General features: G+C 35.3%; 1 protein-coding gene and 1 pseudogene across 6 annotated transcripts in view; one reads left to right on the top strand and one right to left on the bottom strand.

Annotated features, from left to right (window-relative positions):
- UBR3 (ubiquitin protein ligase E3 component n-recognin 3) overlaps positions 1-25,323 on the top strand; it is a 225,109-nt gene that overhangs the window by 22,275 nt on the left and 177,511 nt on the right. For 4 of the 6 annotated variants that reach the window (XM_029934408.1, XM_029934407.1, XM_029934406.1 and 1 more), the window contains exons 2-5: positions 18,521-18,660; positions 21,375-21,533; positions 23,854-23,997; positions 24,603-24,652. In XM_029934408.1, coding sequence (XP_029790268.1) covers positions 18,521-18,660; positions 21,375-21,533; positions 23,854-23,997; positions 24,603-24,652 — 493 coding nt within the window. The remainder of the gene's footprint in view (positions 1-18,520; positions 18,661-21,374; positions 21,534-23,853; positions 23,998-24,602; positions 24,653-25,323) is intronic. The other 2 variants (XM_029934409.1, XM_029934405.1) reach the window with 1 other exon arrangement.
- LOC115288658 lies at positions 8,854-15,182 on the bottom strand (annotated as a pseudogene).

The raw sequence follows: 25,323 nt of genomic DNA, 5'->3' as shown, positions 1-25,323 counted from the left end.
ACAAGTTTTACTCTTCCCAAACTTAATAGTAATAGCCTTAATAGTCTGCTATTGACTGGAAGCATTCCTGATAACGTAGTTGATTAATACATGTTTTGTGTGTTAGATGTATTATATAGTGTATACCTAAATGAAAATATTATTAAGAAAATCAGAAGGAAAAGAAAATAATTTACAGTACCATACTGTATCAAAAGAAAAATCCATGTATAGATGGAGCTGCAGAGTTAAAACCCATGTTGTTGAAGGGTCAACTGTAATATTTGATTCTTAAACTAAGATAATTTCTCATCATTTAATCAGAAGGACCATGCAGCTTTGGTCCCCCCACCCCCAGCTTTACTGAAGTCTAATTGACAAGTAAAATTGTATAAGTTTAAGGTATATAATGTGATATGTTTGTATTGGCAAATGATTACCACAATAAAGTTAGTTAATGCATCCATCACCTTACATAGTTACTTTTGTTTATGTGTAGTAAGAACTCTTAAGATCTACTTTCTTAACAAATTTCAAGTAAACAGTGCAGAATTTTGTTAAATATAGTCAACATGATATACATGAAATCCTCAGAATTTATTCATCTAACAACTGGAAGTTTATATCCTGTGATCAGTAATTCCTTATTTCCCCTTATCTCCCAGACCCTGACAACCAACATTCTACTCTCTTGTATCTAGGAGTTTGACTTTTTTAGATTCCACATGTAGGTGAGATCATACAGAATTTGTCTTTCTCTGTCACATTTATTTCACTTGGCATTATGTCTTTCAGGTTAATCCATGTTGTCACAAAAGGCAGGATTTTTTTTTGGGTGGAGGTAGTAGCATTAGCATGTTGTTCAGGCTCCATATGTTTGTGTTTTTTCCAGTTTTCTTCTTGTGATTGGGATTTCCTTTTAAAAAAAATGGTTGAATAATACTCGTGTGTGTGTGTGTGTGTGTGTGAGTGTGTGTGTGTGTATTATATTTTCTTTATCCATTCATCTGTGAACTGACAGTTGTTTCCATGTTTTTGCAACTGTGATAATGCTGCAATGAACATGGGGGTTCAAATATCACTTTGAGATAAAGATTTAATTTCCTTTGGATATATGTACCCAGAGTGGTGGGTGTTTGACTGTATGCTATTTGCTTTCAATTTTTTGAGAAACCTCCATACTGTTTTCCATAATGTACCAGTTTACATTCTCACCAACAGTGAATGAGGTCCTCTTTTCTTCACATCTTTGCCAACTCTTGTTGTCTCTTGTCTTTTTGATAAAAGCCATACTAAGAGAAATGAGGTGATACCTCATTGTAGTTTTGATTTACATTTCCTAATGATTATTGATGTTGGGCACCTTTTCATGCATACATTGGCTATTTGGATGTTGTCTTTGGAAACATGTCTATTCTGTTCCTTTGCCCATTTTTTAAGAAAAGATTTTCTTAAAAAATGTTTTATTTATTTTGAAGGAGAGAGACTACGAGACTAGGGTGGGGGGACAGGCAGAGAGAGAGGCAGGCTCCACACTGTCAGCGCAGGCCCTCTCTAGGGCTTGATCCCACAAACCATGGGATTATGACTTAAGCTGAAATTAAGAGTCAGATGCTTAACTGACCGTGCCACCCAGGCACTCCCCTTTTGCCCATTTTAAAATCAGATTATTTACTTATTTGCTATCAAGTTACAGGGTTTTTTTTTTTTTTGAGTTCTTTATATATTTTGAATATGAACACCTTATCAAATAAATGGTTTGCAACCATTTTCTCTAATTCCTTAGGTTGCTTTTTAATTTTGATTGCTTCCTTTGGTGGGCAGAAGGTATTTTTACCTGTTTGTTTTTGCTCTGTTTGTTTATATTTTTGGTGTTCTATCCAAAAAGTCATTGCCACAGTCAGTGTCAAGAAGCTTTTCTAGGAATTTTGTTGTTTCAGCTGTTATTGGTCTGTTCAAATTTTCTGGTTTTTTAAATTTTTCATTGATTCAGTCTTCAGTGGTTATATGTTTTAGGAATTTATCCATTTCTTCCAGATTGTCCAGTGTGTTGGTGTTTATTTTTATTATTAAAAACTTTTTTTTTAATGTTTGAGAGAAACATAGTGTAAGCAGGGGAGGAACAAGAGGGCGACAGAATCTGAAGCATGCTTCAGGGTCTGAGCTGTCAGCACAGAGCCTGATGTGGGGCTTGAACTTGTGAGATCATGACTTGAGCTGAAGTCAGATGCTTAACTGACTGAGCCACCCAGGTCGCTCAGATTTGTTGGTGTTTAATTGTTCATAGTAGACTCTTATGCTTTGTATTTCTGTGGTTCCAGTTGTAATTTCTTCTTTTTCATTTGTAATTTTATTAGTTTGAGTCATTGTTCATTTTCTCTTGATTAGTCTAGTTAAAGATTGGTCAGTTTTGTTTGTCTTTTCAAAAAACTAACTCTTCGTTTTCTTGTTCTTTTCTATTGGTTTTCCATTTTGAGTTTCATTTATTTCTGATTTATTCTGTTTTGTTCCTTCTGCTAGCGTTGGGCTTACTTTGTTCTTTCTTTTTTCCGCCCTAGCTACTTGACATGTCGAGGTAGGTTGTTTATTTGTAATCTTCCTTTTTCCTTAATGTAGACATTTGTAGCTATAAATTTTCCTCTTATACCTGCTTTTTCTGCAACTTGTAGGTTTTGGTTTGGTTTGTTTCCATTTTCATTTGTTTCAAGATTTTTAAAAATTTTCCTTTCTTTTTCAATCTATTGGTTGTTCAGGAGTTTATGGTCTAATTTCCATGTGTTTGTGGGAATCCCAGTTTCTCTCCTTTTTTTTTTTTTTGTTTGGTTTTTTTTTTTTTTCCATAATATTTTATTGTCAAATTGTTTTCCATACAACACCCAGTGCTCTTCCCCCCAAGTGCCCTCCACCATCACCACCACCTGTCTTCCCCCCTACCCCTTCCCCCCCAACCCTCAGTTCATTCTCAGCTTTCAATAGTCTCTCAAGTTCTGCATCCCTCTCTCTCCCCAACTCTCTCTCCCTCCTCCGTTCCCCCTGGTTCTCCATTAGGTCTCTCTTGTTTTCCTGCTAGACCTATGAGTGCAAACATATGGTTTCTGTCCTTCTCTGCCTGGCTTACTTCACTCCCAGTTTCTCTCCTGTTATTGATTTCTAGTGTTATAGTTTTCTTTGTGATCAAAAAGAGGTAATTTCAGTCTTCTTGAATTTGTTAAGACTTGTTTTGTGGTCTAATGTATGATCTTTCTGGGAGAATGTTCTCTCTTGAGATGAATGTGCATTCTGTTACTGTTGGATGGAATGTTGTGTATATGTCTGTTAAATCCATTTGGTTTATAGTGTGGTTCCCATCTGCTCTTTCCGTCTTGATTTCCTGTCTGGATGATCTATTTATTATTGAGAGCGGAGTGTCAGAGTTCCTTATTAATATGTATTGCTGTATATTTATTCTTTAAGTTATGTTAGTACTTACATATTTAGGTGCTTTGCTATTTAGATGTGTAAATATTTACAATTGTTATATCCTCTTGATTAACTGCACCCTTATCAATATGTAATAACCTTCTTTTTCTTTTATGATTACTTTTTAAAAAAAATTTAGAGCGAGAGAGCACATAAGTGAAGAAGGACAGGGGGGCGGAGAGAGAGAGAGAGAGAGAGAGAGAGAGAGGGAGAGAGAGAGAGGAAATCCAAAGCCCCAATTTGGGGCTTGATTCCATGATTCTGGGATCACGACCTGAGACAAAATCAAGAGTCAGATTCTCAACCAGCTGGGCCACTCAGGGGTTCCTCTTCTGCCTATTTTCTAATTGAAAAAAATTTTTTTAAATTTGCAGTTGAGTTTTGAGATTTCTTAATATATTCTAGATACTTGTCTTTTGTTAGATATGTGGTTTTGATAATTTAATGATAATGTGTCTCAGTGTAGACCTTTTGCGGCTCAACCTATTTAGGGACTTAATGTTCCTTTATTTCCCCAAATTTGAGATGTTTTCAGCCATTATTTCTTTATTTAAAAACATTTTTTAAAGTTTGAGAGAGGAAGAGAGAGAGAGAGTGAGAAAGAAGGCACAAGCTGGAAGGGGTAGAGAGAAGGAGAGAGAGAATCCCAAGCAGACTCTGCTCCATCATCACAGAGGCCTATGTGGGGCTCAAACTCACAAACCGTGAGATCATGACCTGAGCCGAGATCAAGAGTCAAATGCTTTAACCACTGTGCCACCCAGGCACCCCAGCCATTATTTCTTTAAAAAGACTTTTTGTCCCCTTCTCTCTCTTCTCTTTTTGTGATTCCCATAGTGATGTATGTCGTTCATTTGAGTTATGTCTTACAAGTTCTGTAGCTTTCTTCATTCTTTCTTATTCTTTTTTTCCTTTTGCTCCTCTGTCTGGGTGATTTTAAATGACCTGTCTTGTATTCATGAGTTCTTTTCTCGTGAAATCTGCTATTGAATAGTTCTGTTTAATTTTTCAGTTCAGTTATATTCTTCAGCTCTAGAATTTGTTTTTAAAGTGATTTTCATTTCTTCTTGAAGTTATTTTATTTATGTATTTCCCCTGTATTTTGGCTTATTTGTCTATCTGGGTTTTCTTGTAGTTCACAATACTTATTTAAGAGGATATTGTGAATTCTTTGTCATTCATTTCATCTCCATTTCGTCATAAAGGAACTTTACTGGTTTTCTTTGGTGGTGTCAGGTTTATCTGAATCCTCTTGACCCTTCTATCCTTGTGTTGGTATGTGTGCATTTGAGGAAGTGGTCTCCTTTTCCAGTCTTTACATGTTCATCTTGGCAGGGAAAGGTTTTCTTCGGTCAGCTCAGCTTGGGATTCTGAATGGGCCAGCTGATACTATCCCTTGGCAGGCAGCACTTGCTTTCAGGGTGTCTGGGTGGAGCCACTGCCTGTGATTTTAGGTTGAGAGGGGTCCCCTGGCTGCGTTCTCCTGTCAGAGGAGTCTGCATCCAGGGGGGGCTGCTGGCTGCGTTCTGTGGTCAGGCAGGGCCATTGTCTGGTCTCCATAATCACCTGTGGTTGGGCACAGTCACAGGCTGTGCTTCCTGGCTGGGTGGCGTAGCTAGTTGTACTCTGTGACTGGGTGGGGCCACAGTCTAGGTCCTTAATCAGCCCTGATTGGGTGGGTCCCTAGGCTGTGCTCCCTGGCTAAATGCAAGTCTTTGCTTCCTGCTTGGTAGGATTTTTTGAATTAAAAAAAAAAAAAGTTTTCTCTTTAATTGTTCATACTATTGAAAACTATGGGGGTTATAATATTTTATTATTTTGGCTAGACTACATCTTATAGCTTAACTCTTTCATCTGGACACCATATGAAAATTTTTTCTTTGTGCCATGAGACAGTGTTCTCATAAGTTTTGTGAAAAAGCCCAAGATTATAAATTAGGCATTCCTGACTCCAATTCCTTGAATTACTGGGTCAAATAGGTGTGCATTTATACTTTTGATACATTATTGCCGAATTGTCCCCATATTTGGTATGTTAATTTACACTCTCTGCCATCAATACAATGAGAATATCCATTGCTTTAGTACTCAGCTAGGCTGGCATATCATGAAGCTTTTGGTCTTTTCAAATATGATAGGTACAAAAAAGTTATCACAATATAGTTTTATTTATTCTTTGGTCCATGCATTGTTGACAGGTGTGTTAATATTCACATTTTTAAGGCTTTTTAACCTATATATGTTACTGATTTCCATTTTAATTCCTTTGTGGTCTGAGAACATAGTTTGTGTAATGTCCATTTAAAATATTTCAATACCATAATGTAATAAGATCCATATATCATTCTTTTATATTTTCTGCTTGTCAGTACTGAAAGGCCATCAGTCTGGTTTGAACTGATTTCAGTGCTGGCCATAAGGCTGGCTCCATTGTGTATTTAGGCAATTGTGTCCCACTGAGGGAGTGTTTTAGTCAGCTTGCTGCCATAACATAATATGACAGAGAGGATTAAACAACAGAAATTTATTTTTCACAGTACTGGAGACTGAAAGTCCAGGATCGAGGTGCTGGCAGGTTTGGTTTCCTCTGAGGCTTTTCTTCTTGGCTCCTAGATGGCCACTTTCTCTCTCTATCCTCACACGGTCTTTCCTCTGTATATGTGTGTAATCCTGGCGTCTCTCTTCTTACAGTGACCCCAGTTGTATTGCATTAGGGCCCCACTCTATGACTTGACTTAACCTTAGTTACCTTCTCAAAGGTCCTGTCTCCAAATATAGTCACAGTGGGGGTTAGGGTTTCAATGTATGTATTTTCTTAAAAAAAATTTTTTTTAATGTTTTATTTATTTTTGAGAGAGAGAGAGAGACAGCATGAGCAGGGGAGGGTCAGAGAAAGAGGGAGGCACAGAATCGGAAGACAGGCTCTGGGCTCTGAGCTACCTGTCAGCACAGAGCCCGACGTGGGGCTCAAACCCACGAACCGTGAGATCAGGACCTGAGCCGAAGCCGGAGGCTTAACCGACTGAGCCACCCAGGCGCCCAGAATGTATGTATTTTCAAGGGTCACAGTTTAGTAGGAAGAAGAGGATGGAGAGAGGGTATATTGATGTGTATGTTGGTAAACATGTACAGTGTGGATCATTTGAAAAGGTCTGTCTGTTTGACTACTCTATGAGTTAATAATATCTGAATACTTATTAAAAATGAAAAAAAGGAATTTATTGGGATGTATTTTGTGAACAATGGAATGGGCTTCTAGCTGTTGGAACTTGCAGTGTTCTATTGTTGGGTAGGTCTAGTTTGTTGATAGTGTTTTTAGTAGTTATCTATCACTGTGTTAAAACAATAAACATTTGTTATCTCATAGTTTTATGGACCAGGGATTTTGGAAATGGTTTATATGGGTTGTTTTGGCATAATGTCTCATGGAATTGTAGTAAAAACCTTGGTTGGGGTTACAGTCTTCCAGGGACTGGAAGATCCACTTTCAAAGGTGGGTCACTGACATAGCTATTGACAGGAGGATCAGTTTCCTACCATGTAGGCTTATCATAACACTGCTTGAAAAATTTCCCTTAATATTTCTTACAGTGCAGGTATGGTAGGAATGAGTTTTGTCAGATTTTGCCTGGAAAGTTTTCATTTATATTTAGTTTTGAAGGGTGTTTTCTTTGAGATAAGAATTCTAGAGTCAAAGGTTTGCCTTTTTCTTCTAGCACTTTAAATATGTTTCTGTATTGTGTTTTGATTGTACAGTTCCTGTTGAAAAGTCCGTTGTCATTTGTATCTTTGTTGCTCTATTCATAGGGGTCATTTTCTTCTGGTTGTTTTGAAGATTTTCTTATCAATGGTTTTCAGCAATTTGATTATGAAGTGCCTTCATATGGCTTTAAGAAAAGTTTATTCTCATTGGGGTTTGATGAGTTTTTGGATGTGTGATTTTATGCTTTTCGAAAATTTGGAGAAACTTCAGCCATTCTTCACATACTTGTTTTTCCTCCCCTCCTCCCCTTTTTGAGTTTCCAGTGTAATGCAAGATTGCTTATTATTGTCATACTTCATATAAGTTCTGTTTATTTTCACAGTCTCTGTGCTTTAGTTGGATAGTTTCTTATTTTTAAAAATAATTTTATTTTATTTGTGTGTTTATTTATTTGAGAGAAAGCGAGAGAACGAGTGAGCATGCATGCAATTCATGAGTGGCGGAAAGGGGCAGTGAGAGAGAGAGGGAGAGAATCTTCGGCAGGCTCCATGTCCAGCATGGAGCATAGCACAGGGCTCAATCCTATGATCCTGGGATCATGACCTGAGCCTAAGAATCAGATGCTCAACTGACTAAGCCCCCCAGATGCCCCTGTTTCTTGTTATTAGGTTGGTTTAAATCACTGATCTTTTTTTTCCTAGTAGCTAATCTACTGTTATCCCATGTGGTGTATTTTTCATTTCTGATATTTTTCATCTGTAAAAGTTTGATATGGGTCTTATTTATCTATTATTATGGTATAAAGTGTGAGGAGATTATTCCTCTTCTGAATTTTCGCGAGTTACTCAGTTCATCTCAATATCATTTCCATGAATAAACCATGTTTTCCTCATAGATTTGAAATCTGCCATGTCATAAATTAAATTCCACATGGATTTGATTTTGTATTTGGACTCAACAGTAATTAATTTGTGCATTGATACACCTTTTTGTGTACCATTACTACATTGTTTTCTTTCTGCCCTCGAGCATTCAGTATAATTTATTTACTATTTTAATACATCAATACATGTACGTCTCTAATTTCACTTATATGTATTCTGGCCCTATATGCACACTGTGACTGAGTTTGGAACTTGGAGTTTTCATAAATATTTTGCTTTTGCTTTTGTAGTACTTAAGGCCTCACCAAATAATAGTAAACCTATATAGATGGAATTTGTTTCCTTTGTTTCTAACAATTTTAGACATAAGATGAATTAACATTTAAGTCATACAAATTAGAGATGTAGAGCTGTCTATCTACAGAAGTGGCGTAAGAATACATGTAGGTGAATTTGGAACTGAATTTCCGACCTAACTCTGCCTTTCTTTACTTTGTATTTTATTTAATTACATTTATCCTTCATGTCTATCACTGTCTTCTAAAATGTAAACACTTTAAAAGCTGTCTACCACAATTTTGATGATTTTAACTTTAAAGTAAGTTTTAATATCTGGTAAAGTACTGTTATTACTCTTATTGTTCAGAATTTTCTTAGCCATTCTTTCTTTTTCCATAGGAATTTCAGAACGACCTTGTTTTTTCCTTAGTTTTTTTACTGAGGTCAGATATAGGTCAATTTAGTGAAGACCATATATTTTTATGGTATGTCTTTTGTGATCTTTAGGAATTTTTTTAAAAAAACAATTTTACTAGTTAGGCGTGTCATTTAGTGTTTCTGAGTTTTTGCCATCTGTAAAATGAAGAGAACAGATTATTTCAAGGGCTTTTAATCTGGGATGCATGTCTCTCCAGGTATCTCTGTGAATTCCCTTGAATTATATGCAAAATAGTGTATATGTGTGTAATTTGTGCTAGATTGGGAATGGGATGTATATGTCACAGACTGATTTTTAGGGGAGCTTATCTTAGTTGCTTTTCTAGTTTTTGAAATATGTGCTTGAGGTATTTGAAATAGCCTCTTCTTACCCTCCTATCCCCGCCACTAAGTCATAATAATTTGCAAATGGACCACCAAGAATCCTTCTCTCTTCTCTTCTCTCCTTTCTGGTCCTATCCATTCCCTTCCCATCCTATCTCCTCCCTTCTCCTCTCAGAGTCCCAGAATTCTGCTTTTAGTCATTTAAACTCAATATCAATCGAGTCACAAGGAGAGTTTCTGGAATGCTGGGAATGTTTCATTTCGAGATCTAGTTGGCGGTTACGTAGGTGTGTTGTTTGTGATACTTCATTGTGCTGCACAGTTATTTTTTTGGCAATTTTCTGTCAGTTATACTTCAATGAAAAATTTTAAAAAGTTGAGGTAAAATAAAATTTGGAGAGGTCATTTGATTAACTGTTTCTGTAGTTCTATTCAGTCTTTCTATTATGGCCATAACATCCTGCTCCACTAAGGAATAGTTGATCTTCTTAATCATTCAAAACTACTGGAGTCTTTGAAGAAAGTATCTGTGATCTGTGAGCTGATATTGTGAACACATTACTTTCTGCCTCATTTTTTCTTTGGAGCCATACTAGTTGTCTAGAAAGGCCTCTTACTGTTCTCTTGGGGAGAAACCATTAATACCTGTTTATACACACTTGGCATTTGTCAGACCTTTTAACAGTATACCAACAGAGCTTTGTGTGCCTGGCCTAGCTGCTTCATGTCATTTGGCCTGTATCCTAAATATCACCTCTTCAGAAAGGCCTTCCATTTCACACCCATTTTATTTATTTATTTATTTATTTATTTATTTATTTATTTATTTATTATTATTATTTTGCAATAGCAAAGGGTGGTTTTATTATGGGCTTAGGCTGGCTGAGCCTAAGCTCGGGCTCACAGACTTTACAGGTGCAGTGGATTCACGCTGAGAGCCCCGAACAAGGGCTGAGCAGGGTTTTTATGGGGTTTGGGGAGGGGGAGTTACAAGAAATTGTGACATAGGTACAGTGATCCAATCATTATTATATAATATTATTGACAGCAGGTTTAACCATTCTCATTGTCTAGAGTATTTGTTACTTTTGGCGGGATCCAATTACAACATTTAGAGTACCTTTAAAATCAACCAATTATAGAACGAGCCTAGGGTCTTGTTTGGCGACTATCGGGTTAACTTTAACATTAGGTAACAGGGTCCTATTTAAAGTATCCATCTACAGGCCTCACCCTTAGAAATGTGGAGAGTGGTAGCTGGCCTTCCCTGATTGGGTTCACACCCATTTTAAAGGAGCCTGGTAGACACACTCTGTAAATCATGCTGTCAAATTATTTTTATGGAACTTATTATTCATATTTATATGTTTGTCTCTTTCTCTGTCCTCTTCTACCCACTCCCCCAGTAGAAAGCTGCATGAGAGCAGGGGATCTAAGTGTCAGTGTCAGGCATACAGTTGTTCTTTAAAACATAGTTGAAAAGCTTGTACTATTAAATGGGTGTATAGTCCATTGTACTTGTTCACAAGAAGTCTGGTTATCTTTAACTGGATGTCCTTGAAATCATCTTGTCCTTGAAATCTAATAATCTTATTAGATTCATTCTTTGTTTCCTCAAGTCTTCATTGAACACTTGCTAGGTAATATATAAGATGCTCTAGTTCCCACACTAAGATCAGTTTGAAATATGAAAACCAATTTTGTCGATCTTATGTAATACCCATATTATTTGGTCCTACATTATTTAAACTAGCTCACAAGCTTGTTCCCTAAGTCTTCTGGCTATTAATTTTTTCAGTCAGTAGCCATTTGATACACTCCTGTAATCCCAGTCCCTAGGTTGCTTAGACCACTCTTGTTCCCTGGGCGTAGTTAGTTCAAGGTTGAAATTTCAGTCTTCGATGCCACTTGACACTCTTCAAATTGTTCTTCACTGTCTGCCCAGTAGCACTTTTAAATTCATTTCTTTTCTACATGGGAAGTGTTGAAGAGAGCTTTCCATGCCCTAGTTCATCTCATCCTTTCTCTTTTCCTGCTTTTAACTGTCAAGCTTTTCATTGCATCATTTAGTGTATGTTCCCATTCTTCTCTTCTTGCTTTCTTCATCTGTTGTTTGTTCTTCATATTTATCCTTGTAGGTGTGTAATTAAATAATCTTCAATCACCACTGGTTCTGTAACCTGTCACACAGGCCTGATTGGTTTTTATTTTGTTTTCTTTTAATATTAAAGCTTTTAAAAATAGAAATGTTTCCTTGATTTTGCTTATTAGAGTTTGTGTGTCACAGCTGAAAGATGTTCTTAAATTCATATTTACCTTTATGAAGCAGGTGCATGAATCTAGTGCTTTAGACCACTTGGCCATCTTGACAACTATATTTCCCATTATAAAGGATTGGATCTTAAGATACAGTACTTCCTACTTCTTCATGGTGTGCTAGACATGGAAATGATACTTGGATGGGCCTAGGAAGCAACGAGTAGGCTGCTCATACCCTGCCCATCTGCTGTGAGGACTAAGGAAATCTGTATCTCTGCAGTGTAATCTGTTGCCCTAACATTAAGGCTAGATAGGCTTCAGCAGTGTGTGAACACTCTGAATGTGTTGTGTGTGTGTGTGTGTGTGTGTGTGTGTGTGTGTATTTTTCTCCCCTCCGCCTTTTTTAAAAAATACGGTCTTAAATTTTTTTTTAAATGTTTTTGTATTTGAGAGAGAGAGAGAGAGAGACAGAGCAGGAGACAGAGACAGAATCTGAAGCAGGCTACAGGCTTCAGACTGTTAGCACAGAGCCCAGTGCAGGGCTTGAACTCATGAGCAGTGAGATCATGTCCTGAGCTAAAGTCACATGCTTCATTGACAGACACGTCCCATGTATATATATTTCTTAAGAAAGAGTTATAACTTTCATTAGATTCTCAAAGGAGTCTATGAATCCAGTAAGATTAAGAATTAAAACTTCAAACTATAGAACTAAAACCAAATGAATTGGCATAACTTATTGTTTACTTTTAGTTTAAATTTTTTCCTTTTGATTACAAAGTTAGGCATATGTATGTTATCCAAAGTTCAAACATAGATAGAATTAATGTGGTAAGTAAAGTGTGTAATATATTGTATTCCTGGTTAATTTCCACCAATTTGGTATACATGTATTTAGTATAAATATTTTTTCTTATACATATTAACATTTTCTTTCCTATTCTTCCTCCAAAATTTTAATTATAAAGATATTACCATCTGTATACTATTACATAGTTCACACTTTATCTTAGATATGATTCTACTTCAGGACTTATTGATCTACCTCATTCTTTTTAACAAACATAAAGTATTTTATGGATATGCTATAATTTGGTTAACCTTTATTACTGAACACATGAGTTGTTTCTAGATTTTTTTTTTTTTTGCATTGCATACATCTTTGTAGATACTGTCTTGGAAATTTAGGAGTATTTCTATATAATAAATCCCTAGAAATAGAAATGCTAGGGTGAGGTATGAACACTTAAAGTTTTAAAAATTAAGTTTTAATTTTAATTCCAGAGTAGTTAACATATGATGTTATATTAGTTTCAGGTGTACAATACAGTGATTCATCACTTCCATACAATACATGGTGCTCATCACAACAAATGTACTTAATCTCCATTACCTATTTCACCCATCTCCCCAGCTACCTCACTCTGGTAACCATCAATTTGTTCTTTACAGTTAAGAGTCTGTTTCTTGGTTTGTCTGTTTCTCTTTCTCTCTTTTTTCCATTGTCCTTTGCTGATTTGCTTTTTAAAAAAAATTATACTCATGTTTCAATTCAAATTTTTACAGATTAAGAGATTGGATTTATTAGAACCCATTTACAGGCAGTTTGCAGCAATGATTTCTCATTAAAAAAAGACGATAATCACTCAGTATTTTGATGTGAGTGAAACATTTCTGCAAACCATGGAGATATTCCCACCAATCTAGTAGCAGGAGTTGAATAAAGATATGACATCTTATATTGTGCGCAAAATGTAGGGTAAGGCTTGAAGCTCCAAGTAACACCTGTTCTCCTAAAAGCAGGATCCAAGCGCTGCTCACTGTAGCATTCACAGACACACCACGTATGGGTCCAGTGGCTCATTACTCTCCTGCAGTGATGAACATAGCACGCACGTAGAGGAAGGGCTGTTCCCTTTACAAGTGAATGAATCCAGGCAGTTTTTCATGAAAATGATAAGGTTTGGGGTACCTGGGTGGCTCAGCCAGTTAAGCATGCAACTTTTGATTTTAGCACAGGTCATGATCCCATGTTTTATGAGATTGAGCCCCGTGTTGAGCTCTGCATGCTGACAGCTCAGACCTTGCTTGGGATTCCCTCTCTCCTCTCTGTCTTCTCCTCCCCACTCTCACACTCTCTTTCTCAAAATAAATAAATAAACATTAAGTAAAAAGAAAATGATGAGGTTCAAAAAAAATGTTTGCTCCAAGGCACCAAGAGTTATAAAGCTTTTTAGAAAATACACAGAAATCAACAGCATATACAGGGGAATTAGTTCTCAATGGAGGAATCTGCTCTTATTATAACTAGTGTAAATAATTACTTCAGATAGATTACAATAAAAATGCATATCAGGGGTGAATGGGCAGTTCAGTTGGTTGGACCTCTGACTCTTGATTTCAGCTCAGGTCATGATCCTTGGTTGTGAGATTGAGCCTTGTGTCAAGCTCTGCAATGACAGTGCAGAGCCTGCTTAGAATTCTCTGTCTCTGTCTCTGTCTCTCTCTGTCTCTCTGTTCTTCCTCTCCATGTGCACATGTGTTCTCTCTTGCTCTGTCTCTAAAAAATAAAAGCACATCAAACAGATTGTGCTGTATGAGGTAATGCCTGGCCAAAGAACATTCCCGTGGGTACTTGGGGAGCTGCTGGTACATGCTTACAGGGTTTCTTCCCAGAGTCAGAGAAGCTGTGCCCCGCTTGTATTTGCAAAGTCCTTCTTGAGTCTTCTTGCCAAGCTATTCTCTGCTACCAACTTATTCAAGGACAGGCTGGACTGAAATGGGGGTTTCCGTTTCATGCCACCTGTCCATAATGAACTTTGTAGTATCCATCCCTATGTAATCAAGCTCAAATGGGCCCATTGAGTAATCAGGCCCTAGCTTCATGGCAGGGTTGATGGCTTCCTTTGGATGCATTACCTTGTTCTTACAGCCTGCCTGCTTCCATGAGATATGGCTAGGAGACTAGGAGACAGTTCACAATAAACTCAGATGTGTCCTTACAAGAAATGGGATTCTTTCCCAGGACTTTGCTGAAGTCTGTCAGAGATTCAGATGTATTCTGGCTGGTCAGTGGTGTTTTGTTTTTTTTCTTAATTTTTTTTTAATGTTTTATTTATTTTTGAGACAGAGACAGAGAGTGAGTGGGCAGGGGCAGAGAGAGAGGGAGACACAGAATCTGAAGCAGGCTCCAGGCTCTGAGCTAGCTGTCAGCACAGAGCCCGACACGGGGCTCGAACCCACAAACGTGAGATCTGACCTGAGCCAAAGTCGGACACTCAACTGACTGAGCCACCCAGGCGCTCCTGGTCAGTGGTGTTTTAATGACCTCCACAAGTTTCATCAAGGGCACTGCGTTGAAGAAATGGAATCCAGTGAATCAGTCCTGTCTTGTGGTGGAATTGGCTGTTTGTAGTCTGCAGAGAGGAAGTGTTGCTGGCAAAGATTGTGTGTTCAGAGGCAAACTTGTTCAACCTCGTGAAGAAGTCATTCTTCATCTTTAGATTCTCCAGAATAGCCTCCACCACCAAGTCCATGCTGTGGACTATGGATGCTGTGTCCATGCTGGTTGATATGCTGCTCAGGGTCTTCACAAATTCATCACCTGCCTTTGGGTTTTCTGCAGACTTCTTCTCAGCCACTTTCCTAAGGCTTTCCTCATTTCTAGATTTTGCCAGTATGTCCTCTGTCTGGTCCACCAACACTATTGTGGCCAGTTGCTGCAGCAACCTGGGTGATGCCAGTGCCCGTCATCCTGCTGCTAACAACCAAATATACTTGATGATTTTCTTCACCGAGGCTGAGGCAGTGGATGAGGAGGACACAGAGTACATGAATTGCCAGGTTATGAAAGCCATGCTGCAGAGATGCAGGCAAAGGTGGCAACAGCAACAAGACTCACCAAAATTTTTTCTGCTCATTTGCTTTTGAACACCTAAAGTTTTAATAAATTTTGCTAAAACTCCATCAAATACTGGATCTATCTACATATAATGTACCTATACATTATCATGTATATGATAATGAGTTATATTGTAATGTCACCTGACATACTTCAGTATTTATCTTTTTTTTAATGTTTATTTGGTTTTGAGAGTGGGAGAGGGAGGGACGGAGAGAGGGACAGAGAGAGAGAGAGAGAGAGAGAGAGAGAGAGAGAGAGAGAAAATGCCAGTGGGGGAGGGGCAAAGTGAGAGGGGGACAGAGGGAGCCCAACAGAGGATCCAAAGCAGCTCAGCACCAACAGCAGAGAGCCCAGCGTGGGGCTCGAACTTGCAAACAAGACCATGACCTGAGCCAAAGTCTGATTCTCAACCGAGTCACCCAGGTTTCCCCAGTATTTATATTTAAAAAATGAAAATAATTCTTTTTTTTAAACATATTTTAGCTTTTTAGTACAGAAAATTTCAAACATATAAAAAGGCAGTGCACATAATGAACCCAACTACTATGATCTTTTATTAGGAAAAAGCTCCTTCAGTGATATTTTTAATTTAAAGACCAATTAAAACTACATTCTTTTGACTTGGTGCCTTAAAAATGTGAAGGGAATGCTTACTGGCTTTGATATTGGCCCACATTCTATTTAATGAGCATAACATAATGAAACCTCATGTATCCATCTCCTAGTTTCAACAATTAACTCATAGTTCATCTTTTGGCATACTTTCACCTATTGCACCATATTATTTTGAAGCAAGTCCCATATATTTAGCATTTTATATGTATTTGTATAGATATATCTCAAACATAAGACTTCCTTTTTCCATGATAACTGCAATGATGCTACTGTCCTACCTACACAAAAGAATTTCCTTAGTATCATCAAGTATCCATGACTATTTTCTTACATAACCACAATGCTGTTATCATACCTAATAAAATTATCTAATCAACTAATGAATTGTTGTTTTACCCAGTTCATAATTAGATTTCTTGATTGTTTAAAAAATACCTTTGTAAAGTTGATTTGTTAGAATTGGTTCACGCATTACATTTATTGGGCCTCTCAAACTTCTTTAACCTAGAGTTCGACCTTCCTTCTCCTCTTGCCACTAACAGGTTGCATAAATTAAGTCCATTGCCCTATATAATGGTCAACATACATGATTTGTCTGTTTGCCTTTTTTGGGGTGTTTTTAACTTTTTCCTTTAACCCCTATACTTCTTATAAATGAAAATGAGCTCTAGAGACTTAGTGTCAAGTTCAGCTTGTTTGGTAAGAATTCTTCCTAAATGGTGGTGTGTGCTTCATAAGCATCACAGTGTTTGATTTCTTTTCTTTTCTTTTCTTTTCTTTTTTTTCTTTTCTTTTTTTTCTTTTCCTTTCCTTTCCTTTTCCTCTTTCTTTCTTTCTTTCTTTTTTTTTAACTTTTTGTTATACTAAGATTGATAAGGCTGTTATCATCTAGCCTCTAAGAGGAAAATTTCCCCTTAAGCTTTTCTTTTTTAGGGGTCCATTGCATGGGTCAGTTATTTCAGTAGATATCACAAAACAGTTATTTTCTTATTTTAGCATAATTCATTGCTTTGGTTATTAGAGAACTTGAGCATCTTTTCATGTGTTTAGGCCATTCAGCAATTTTTTGTGTGTGAATTGTTCTTGAACTTGGCTGCTTTTTGTATTGTTTTCTTTTTCTTTTTTAAGAGTTCATAATCAAAGATATTAATCTTTAATCTGTTTTGCCTTTTATAATTTTTTTCAATTTATAATTTTCTTCTGTATAGGAGTTATTGATTTACATAGTTAATTTTTATCTTACAATTAGGGCTTTTGGTTAAACTGAGTTATGCTTTCTGTACTTTGAGGTAATGTAGGTGGAATAGTTTTTTTTTTTACTTGTAACTTTTTTCACTTTAGATGTATATGGAATATATTTTGTATATGGTGTAAGATAATAACACTTACTTCCTGTATATATAAAGAATCAATTATCCTAAAGGAATTTGTTTAAAGTCTTCTCCCTACCACATTGAATTCAGATGTCATATTTATTATATTAAATTCACAGATTTACATGGTCTGTTTCTAGACTCTTTTGTGGTCCTTTGATGATATTTTATTACCACAGATTTTAAATTTTAATAGCTCTGTATTATGTTTTAAGATTTAAATCACTATCATCATTTTTCTCCCAAGTTTTACAGATTTTTTCCCCACACATTTGCTCTTCCATTTAAACTTCACAATTAGTGATTAATCCCATTGTGATTTAACTATAGTGGTATTAAGCTTGGTGGTACTGATTAAAAAATATACTAAAATTAGGGGTACCTGGGTTAAGTGGTAAACATCCAACTTTGGCTCAGGTCATGATCTCACGGTTCCTGAGTTTGAACCCCACACTGGGCTCTCTGCTGTCAGCACAGAGGCTCCTTCAGATCTTCTGTCCCCCTCCCTCTTCGCTCCTCCCCCGCTTGTGGGTGCATGTGCTCTCTCTCAAAACTAAGTATTTTTTAAAAATTAAAAAATATTGTTTTTTCCATTTGAGAATGTAGTTTTCTCTATTCAGATCTTTTATGCTTTTCAGCTGAGATAGTTTCTGCACTCTTCTTAAGTTTGTTTCTAAATATTTTGTATGTTTAGTGTGGTTATTCTGTATTGTCACAAAATAACCTTATTTGTGATCATTTGGATTGTGAATACAGAATAGTTTGCTTCATTTTTGTTCAAGTATATCAATCATACTTTAAAATAAGTATAAACAAGATTAGAAGGAATGTATGTACTTAAGTGTGCTATATAAATGTTTCAAATAAACTTTAAGTATTTCTGTCACTTACACATTCATTAATACAATAAATTAGAAATAATTAAGGAATAGAAAGTGCAAATTCTTAGGGAATGATCAATTTCTACTTAATGGTTTATAAAGAATGGAAGTAACAAAGTAGTATGTAAAAGTAGTAAATTGCAGTTAAAAATATTAAATCCTGAATGAGATTTTCTTTTTATATTCTAGTTGACACTTAGCTAGTATAATCTTTTATTAGGAGGAAATCCCCCTCAGCCACATTTTTTACTCACTTAAAGTCTTTTATCATTGTACCTTAATACCTTAATAGGAATCATAGAGGAGTAATAAATTGGCTTTCCTATTGGCTTGCATTTTGTCTATGGATATTATATATAGAAGTAATATGTTCCTGGCAGATTAGATATCACTGCTAATTTTTTTTCTTTTTCATTTTACAGGTTTTGCAAAAGGCATCAAATTAAATCAAGTTCAAATATTCCCTGTGTCCCCAAAGACTTACTGATGATGTCTGAATTTGTTCTTCCAAGATTTATTTTTTGTCTTATTCAGTACTTAAGAGAAGGCTATAATGAACCAGGTATGTGTAATCTACTCTTTGTTAGTACTCTTTTTAAGTTCCCGATTAACAGAATTTAGCATTAATAATGAGGTGAATTTTTATGGATATCATTTTTTTCCCGCTTAACCTGTTTTATCAGATGACTAGGAATTAAAGATACTAAATAAAAACAAACTTTATTATACAGCATTAATAACCTTATAACTTATAGTAAGTAGAGTTTGGGACTTTCTCTTCCTGGGGTCATAGATATGTTGAATCAAACTTACTTGGCCTTTTGCAGATGAGGAAATAACCATTTTATGGGGTTAAAGTGACTTTACAGTTATATTATGCTATGACAGAATTAAGAAGTCCTGGAAATGTGTGACTTTAACTTAGATTTTTAGAAGATAAACTATTTTACCAAATCTCTTTCTCTTTTTTTGTAGATGTCTATATATTTTTATTCATCTCCATATATAACAATTATGAGGGAATCAAATTGCTCACTCCCATCTTACAGGTAGAATGTATGGGTGTAAGCATCATGATAGTATTGAAAAGAAAAAAGAAACATGCAAATTACAGATATTCTTCTTGTCTTTTAATACTTAGTCACAATCTTGATTAATATACTTTGGCAATTGGTTTGGATTTGGATATTATCTGTTGAAGTTGTCAGTCTGACCTCGTAAATTATAGATTATCAATTAGTGTGGTAACTTTTTATGATCTTTTACATTGCTGATGTTACTTGTATTTTTATCATTTAGGGGACTACATCTTGAATTACTTTTAGAGGTTTTAAATTATATATTTACTATAAATAATCTGAAATCCAGTTTGAAACTATGGCACATGTTTTAATCTTCTGTCCATCCCCCATCACTGGAGTGTGAAGAAATATATAGCATCTTCATCATTTCTAAAAGTACCATGTTATTCTTACTGTGAGCAAACACTTATACTACTGAGTTTCTACATTTTAAACAGAATTTACAATCCTTTGTTAACTACTTCCACTGCTCCTAGAGTATATTTCTTGAAATATGGGAAGAAATATTATTTTGACTTAGCCCCAAACTACTCTCTCTTTGGAATGAAAGACCTGGAGGCCAGCTGGTTATTGAACTTGGCTTTTGAGCTTTTTCCTCATATATTAGTTAACAGAGTTTTGGGGAATTTACGTTTTGTATTATAAATGTCTTAGTTTAGAAAAGTAATAGGAATCATTTATTATGAGAGCTTTAAACCTGATCATTAGATCAAAGAGCAATTCATACAAAAGTACATTATATTTATTTTTTCCTTTAGTGACCTTTAGCAGTTATAAAAGGTAGATGACATAGGTACATAGCTTTGATAATTATTTGCTATTTATTTGATATTCAATTTGATAATTATTTGTTTTGCAAATATGAATGGAAGCACTTTTTTGTCTTCAGGTAAGCTTTATGAACTTAGGTTCGTGAAGACTTCCTTCCTTTATATTACGACTTGTGTTCAGCATTCATTTCTTTTTTCTGTGCCAGAAAAATTTCTACATTGCTTTTTGTAGAGATCACTGTTTAAAATTTAACAAAAAGGACTTGAAATCATCTAATCCAAGGTAATAGAAGCTCAGGAGATCTTGTTGTTTGACAGATGCCTTGAGTTTCATTTCTCATTTCACTCTACAATCCTCAGACCCATTTCAGAGCTCATCTAGAGCCTCTGCAAACCTGAACAAATGTTAATTAAATATCTGCTGTGTTACTAAATAAGTCATTGGGGAGGATATGAAGATGAATAACATACAGTATTAGTTATCCACTGAGAAAGTAAAAATTTTTGGTTTGGGTGCCAGGATTCAAGAGTTCTCTAAAATTTCATTCACTGGTCATCTTTGAACTGGGTTATAAGTTCCTTGGGGGTAGAAACTAGGTTTTACTTAGTTTTGCTTCTCAATACCTATCATGTAGTACAAACGGAATAAATGTTGAATGAAATTGATGTCCCCTTTCCTGGGCACACAGACCCCCTGTTAGCTCCCTTATTATGCATCCTATTAGCCAATTATGTCTGAGGTCTAAATCTCATTATTTATTTCTTCCTTTAAGACCTCAGTTTCTCTGAAAAATCACTCTCTTTTTCCCCTCTCCTAAATATTTTTCAGTTGCTGTACAAGTTTCTTCTCTCTTTCTCCAGCTCTACTAGGCATATCTTGTCTGGTATTTTAAAACTCTTTTAGTAAAAACATTCATGTTTATGAAAACGGTTATTTTTCATTTTGGTTGTTTTGACCTCCAGCTAACATGAGTTTGTATTTTTAGAATATGATAGAGGATGGGTTATTTGTATACAGGTTTAAATTTAGAGCTGACATAATTTTGTTCTAATATTCTGACACTATTAATATTATTTGATTTCTTCTTTTTTTTGGGGGGAGTGATCTTTTTCTTAAACACTTAATTTTGAAATGATGTTATGATTACATTTATATGTTTGAAAGTATATTTTAATCCAGTTAAGTGCTTAATATCTCATGAAGTCATCTCTTTTCCCCATTTACCTTTTCTTAGAGAATTGAATTCCTTAGCAAGTCTATCCTAGGCTGGGCCCTGTGTGGATAACACTCTTCTAAACTGAGTTTTTATATTAATTTTTTGATTATAAAATACTCTTACCCAAGTTGCTATAATTTGAAAAGAATAAAATATTGTTATTCTTAGCAAAATATCTTAAAAGAAGTTAATTATATATATTTTCAGCAGCAGATGTACCATCAGAAAAAGACCTCAATAAAGTTCTTCAGCTTTTGGAACCTCAGATTTCCTTTTTAGAAGACCTAACTAAAATGGGAGGAGCAATGCGGTCTGTTCTTACTCAGGTTTTGACAAACCAACAAAACTACAAAGATCTGACTTCTGGTAAGTAAAATGTTAGAATAGAAGAAAGTTAGAATTTACTTATGTTACTATAATCATACAAAAATATGTATTTTCTAACTTAACTGTAAAATGTGGATTTTTCTGCCGTAGAATGCTAAGGCTGTAGGTTATTAATTTGGAGTTAGCACTAGAACCCAGGTCTCCTCTGAGTTTTGGTGTGACATACTCATAATTGTACTCTACCTCCCCTTCTCTAAACAGTAACAAAGCTACTTCTGTGTCTTCATTTTTGGTATTCTGTACTTTTGGGTCATATTGAATAGGATTTTATAATAATGTGGGGTTTAAGTTGAAATCTTGAAAATGCTGAATATGTTTGTACATGATATATACTGTCATATAAGATAGTACAACAAATATTTTAAATTTGTTTAAACATTTATTCATTTTTGAGAGATAGAACAGAGCCTGAGTGGGGAAGGGGCATAGAGAAAGGAAGACAGAATCCAAAGCAGGCCCCGGGCTCTGAGTTGCCAGCACAGAGCTTGATGTGGCACTTGAACGCACCGCAAGATCATGAGCCAAGCCTAAGTCGAACACTCAACCAACTGCGCCACCCAGATGCCCCAGTAAAACAAATATTTTAAAGTGTTATTTTTGCTGGCTCATGAAAGCATGTTTTGAAAATTAGTTTCTCTTTTCTTTAGAGTATGAAATTTTCATGTGTATTATAAACCATGTATTATTCAGAGATCACCTTATCTATTTACTTTTTCAACAAATACTTATTAAGCACCTACTATCTACTTGGTTTTGGAGTAAGTACTAGAGCTTGGGGTAGGGAATATAAGTAGTAAACCAGCTAATCGTATCTCTGCCCTTATAAAGCTTAAGGACTAGTGAGTGAGATAGCATCAATACAATTATATTAATACAATATAAAAGGAGACTTGATTTCACTCATGGGGAAAGTGGGGAATGCTTCACTGAGGAAGTGATATTTAAAGTAAAACCTAATGGTTGAGAGAAAGTCATTTCGCTAGAGGGTGAGGGAAATTGGGGTGGTAATGGGATGGAATTATATTCAAGCTGGGCTAGTCTTTCTGTCATAGACAATATAAAACTGGAAAAAATGTGAGGCAGCTATTACTAGGCATAGTACAAAAGGCAATACAAGACGATAAACCTCCCCTCCCCTACTCATGCTTTGTCTCTGCCTCTCCCCGAAATAAATAAACATTAAAAACAATTTAAAAACAAAACCAAACTGTTCTGGGACACCTGGGTTCAAGCCCCACATTGAGCTTGCTGGTTCAGAGCCTGGTTCGGATCTTCTGTCCCTGTCTTTCTCTGCTACTTCCCTACTTGTGTGCACTATCAAAAATAAATAAATCTTTAAGCAAACCCCTCAAACCCCAAAACTGTTCTATTGCAGTTATTCAGGCTAGCAAGGAGAGAAAATAGAGAAAAATTAAACAAATGTTAAAGAAGCTCATTTATGTATTTTTATAATCAGAGAGGTTGAGACCTTAATTTAAGGTATATAATTTGCCAAAGAGGTATCAAATGCCATGGGATTTTGGCTTTCAGACAGCGAATAATTTTTTATTTTAAAGAACTCCCAAAATAAATGTTTTTCTGTTATTACATCCTCCTCCAAAAATATATTAAAAAACAAAACAAAAATTGGCAATAATTAATAAGCTGCAATGCTAAAGTGAAAGTTCTAGGATTATGTAATTCTAGAACTTAAGCTTTTCAATATTGGAATAAATTAGTTTTAACTGATACTTCTATAGAAATTATACTTTTAATTCTTATGATAGAAAATGTGATGGAAAAAGTTTGATAAAATAGGAATTAAGAGTAATCTCAGTTGTAATGCTTGAAAATTCCACTCAGGTATTATTTTATCCAGGAAACCTTTTCAAAGTACTTTGCTTCAGGTTAAGTCTAGCTGCACAGTGTTGTGAGAGCACAGATTGTCAAACCAAATGGTGAATCTGCTGTGCAGTTGTCATTTATCATATTATGTGCCTTTCTCTGCCATGAGTTTTCAGGTTCCTTGAAGACAGGAATTATACCCTTGTTATTCTTTGTACCTCTTGTGCCTTATTTATAATCTCTGGCATATTTTACACGTTCACTTACCTAGTAAATTTTATTATTTGTTATAAACATGCTGTGCAGTTTTGCCTGAAGCTATTTTATATTGTTTATTCTTGGGTTCTCCTGCCATTAGAATATCTAGCTATTTTATATATATATAAATAACTAATATATATATATATATATTAGTTACTGAGATCGCTTTACTTGTGTTTTGAATGGATTTTTTTTTTCTGATTTTAAATATTAGGTCTTGGAGAAAATGCTTGTGCGAAGAAAAGTCATGAAAAGTACCTTATAGCTTTGAAGAGCTCTGGACTTACGTACCCTGAGGATAAGCTTGTGTATGGCATACAGGAGCCATCAGCAGGCACTAGCACGCTGGCAGTTCAAGGTTTGTCTGTTTCACTTGAACAGTGGTAACTTTATTAAAAGAAAAAGACCCTCACACTTGACTTATTATTGGAGAAATTTAAATGATATGTCATTCTTTGTAAGGAAAGTGGTAAAAATGTAGAAGCAAGAAAGAATAGATTAGCCAAAGAAGAGAATGCCTTTTCTTAAATGGAATTTGGTTAAGTTTATTTACTATTTGGTTTATACTTATGTATTTGTTATTTATTTAGCTAATGTTAATGTTTATTATTATTTGGTTAAGGTTCTGTTTCTAACTCATGAAAAAGGTAGCTATTGCTATTTAAGAGTAGCCTAAAACTTTAGTATCTTAAATTTTATTAAACCATGGTATAAAAAAAAGATATCCTTCTGAAACATTATTTATGATGATTCAATCTGGATTTTCACTAGAGATTTTCTTTGGAGTATAAACCTATATTAGGCCCAAATTTATTAAAGACAAATGTTGAACTGTGCCAAAATAAGTGTTGGAATGAGTAGTCTCAACGTAACAAAACTTAGCTTTTTGTTTCTGTCTCAAAATAATTTTAAAGTAAGGCAGTGCGTAACAGCTATGAAGGAAACTTTTTTTCCTTTCCAAAGGTTTTGCAGGTGCAACAGGAACTTTGGGACAACTAGATTCTTCAGATGAGGTAAGATTTAAAATTTAAACTTTTTGAAAATAAAAGATTTAGAACTGTATAGGTTTGCGGACATTATCTAATTTAAATTCCTCATTTTGTAGACAAGGACACTGACGCCTAGAGTAGCATAACTTAGCCAAGATTGCATACTTAACTAGCTTTTTACTTCTGGTTTATAATTCATTTCTTTCTTCACAGTTCAAAAGTGGGAGATAGAAAAGAGAGAGCGATCTCTCCTAGGAAGATATTCCCACATTGGCCCAAATTATCCTATATGTAATGAAATTATTTTCAGAAATTTAGCTTAGTCTACAACAGTGTATTAAGAGAATATAAAATGTAACTGCTTAAATAAAATGTAACTGCTTTTCCAATTTCATAATAAGTTATACCTTATGTTATACCTTATTTTATTTATTTTTTTAAGTTTTTTTGTTTATTTATTTTTTTAACATATGCAATTATTTTCCATCATTTACACTACAGTAGTTACAATGACACTCCAAATGGATAAGCAAAGTAAAAAATCAGAACCCCAACTTCTATTTCATGTAATTAGACTTATACAGAAATTAGAAGGTTAAGTAACAACTAGTTAATCACCTAATTTCACAGCTATCTGAAGTGGCAATCGTTATATAGCAGCTTATCTATGATACATTCAAGATACATGATACAAT

The sequence above is a fragment of the Suricata suricatta genome, chromosome 3, assembly GCF_006229205.1.
Source record: "Suricata suricatta isolate VVHF042 chromosome 3, meerkat_22Aug2017_6uvM2_HiC, whole genome shotgun sequence".
NCBI classification, from domain to species: Eukaryota; Metazoa; Chordata; class Mammalia; order Carnivora; family Herpestidae; genus Suricata; species Suricata suricatta.
Note: the sequence above shows the minus strand (reverse complement) of the source record. Positions and strands in the feature narration are given on the sequence as shown.